At 40.5% G+C, this 2517-nt stretch overlaps 1 protein-coding gene across 1 annotated transcript in view; it reads right to left on the reverse strand.

The window, feature by feature from the left end:
• The window catches only part of LOC119836359 (WD repeat-containing protein 7), a 120341-nt gene that overhangs the window by 7162 nt on the left and 110662 nt on the right, over positions 1 to 2517 (reverse strand). Inside the window, exons 24-25 of the mRNA XM_038361663.1 lie at positions 1803 to 1949; positions 5 to 147 (exon numbers count right to left, since the gene is read on the reverse strand). Coding sequence (XP_038217591.1) covers positions 5 to 147; positions 1803 to 1949 — 290 coding nt within the window. The remainder of the gene's footprint in view (positions 1 to 4; positions 148 to 1802; positions 1950 to 2517) is intronic.

Raw genomic sequence — 2517 nt, forward strand, 5'->3', positions numbered from 1 at the left:
TCACCGGCCGCAACGACCTTGTCCGGCAGCAGCACGCAATGCAACGTCGCCAGTAGGGACCAGCCCTGCTTGATGTGGGCCTGCTGCGCCGCCAGCTGCTCCTCCCTCTCCTCGTCACCACCCCACGAGGTGGCGCGGGTTGTGGGGCTGGTTTAAAAGCGTAGGAAATTATATTTAGTATACTGGCCGACTCGGCAAACGTTGTTCTGCCTTACACTTATTATTTAGGGGTATCAAAAAAGATGTTGGCTTAGGGGTATGAAAAATGGATTTCCGATTCTCAGACCTACCCGATATATACACAATTATGAGTCTCAGTCCAGGCGTTTCGGAGGAGTATGGAAACGGACATTATGACATGAACATTTTATATGTATACAGATAAGCAGCAAGTGGCTTTATATAAAATATGCATTGAAATTAACACCTTATTTCGTGGCAGAAACGTTCAATGTCTATTGTAGCGCTCATTAGAAAACTGGCGTTGATCGAGAGATTTTAAACAATTTTTGAGTAATAACGGGTACATACAATAGACACACATCCATATGTACAAAGGCCAAAATAAATCCCATCCCTACTCCCTACTATATACTATATCCCTACTAATATTATAAATGCGAAAGTAACTCTGTCTGTCTGTCTGTCTGTTACGCTTTCACGCCTAAACCACTGAACCGATTTTGATAAAGTTTGGTATGAAGATAGAACTGAACTTGAGAAAGGACATAGGATACTTTTTATTGCGAGAAAAGTGTAGAAAGGGTTGAAAGAGGGGTTGAAAGTTTGTATGAAAGTTCGTTATTGTCAAACCGATTTTGACGAAACTTGATGGAGCTAAAAGTGGGAAAGGACAAACTATACTTTTTAATGCGAAGAAAATTACCCCTTTCCATGTCGCGCGATATAAGCGAATTCTACGCGGGCGAAGCCGCGGGCGAAAAGCTAGTAATATTATAAATGCGAAAGTAACTCTGTCTGTCTGTCTGTCTGTTACGCTTTCACGCCTAAACCACTGAACCGATTTTGATAAAATTTGGTATGATTATAGAACTGAACTTGGGAAAGGACATAGGATACTTTTTATCGCGAAAAAAGGGTAGAAAGGGTTGGAAGAGGGGATGAAAGTTTGTATGAAAGTTCGATCGTCAAACCGATTTTGATGAAACTTGGTATGAAGATGGAGCTAAACGTGGGAAAGAACAAACCATACTTTTTAATGCGAAGAAAATACTCCTTAGCATGTCGCGCGATATAAGCGAATTCTACGCGGGCGAAGCCGCGGGCGAAAAGCTAGTTAATATTATAAACGCGACAGTTTGTGAGTACGGATGTAAAAACTACTGAATGGATTTTAATGAAACTTTACAATAATATAGTTTATACATCAGAATAAGCCTTGACCTATATAAATACTTGATATTGAACGTGGGTTTGTTCACAGGCGCAACCGCGCGACGCAGCTAGCACACAGTACCTTACCTGAACCATGGACTAAATGACATAAAAAGTCGAAATGATACTATAAGTAAATGAAAGAAAAAGTTCTGTGTGAGTATTAAAAGGATCCGAAAGGGGGCTAAGTTCGGAAATATATAGGTAGGAATATATTGGTCCTGAAACATAATTGGTAATGGTCGTATTCTTGTAGACCTTGGAAGATTATTAAAAAACCCGAAGTGGGTCAGTTTCTGGCCAAATTTAAAAACAAAAATCTTAAAATACCAAATGGTAGTAACTCAGTACTGAGTAGAACGGTCTAGTTTTAACAATCCTTTTTTATAATTTATACCCAAACTTACCGATGCATCCTTCTATTAACTTCCTGTTCGGGCACGAAGCTAGCATTGCTCATTGACATAAGTGTGTTAGCCAACGCCACTATGGACAGCAGGTGGTTTGTTGTCAGAGTTGTACTCAGCTCCCAGTGCAGTTTTGATGTGAACAGTCTGAAAATTGGACCATTATATTGGGCATAATTAAAAGCTGAATCACAATCAATAGATACCGATAGAACCCTAATGAGAATAGGCTGGTAATGAGACACCAAACTCAAATGTTTATTTATTAAACTAGGCGTCTTTTAGAAACGCTTTTGAATTGGCATATTACACAGAACTTAGTGGCCATCCGCATGGAAAACAGTTTCTACAGAGAAGAGCTGTCCCTATCTGTAGCTACTCTTTGCAGATCATTCAATCAATTTTATATCTACTGATGCCATGAGGCGGTGTTGTACCTATTGCTTATTATTTACATTTATTTAAATCGAAAATAAATATCCAACTATAGGTACACTATCCCATCATCCCATCCCAGCTATCCCATCTTACTGCATCCATATGCCCGTGGCGGGACATCACGAGTGCAACCATTTGTAGAGGAGTCAGGTCTGCAATCGACCTTACGCCTCTGCAAGTGTTCATGGGCGGTGGTAGCGCTTACCATCAGGCGACCCACCAGCTCCGTTGCCGACGATGACATAAAAAAAAATCAAAATCTATCCATCTCTTTCCC

Source organism: Zerene cesonia, chromosome 24 (assembly GCF_012273895.1).
Source record: "Zerene cesonia ecotype Mississippi chromosome 24, Zerene_cesonia_1.1, whole genome shotgun sequence".
NCBI lineage: Eukaryota > Metazoa > Arthropoda > Insecta > Lepidoptera > Pieridae > Zerene > Zerene cesonia.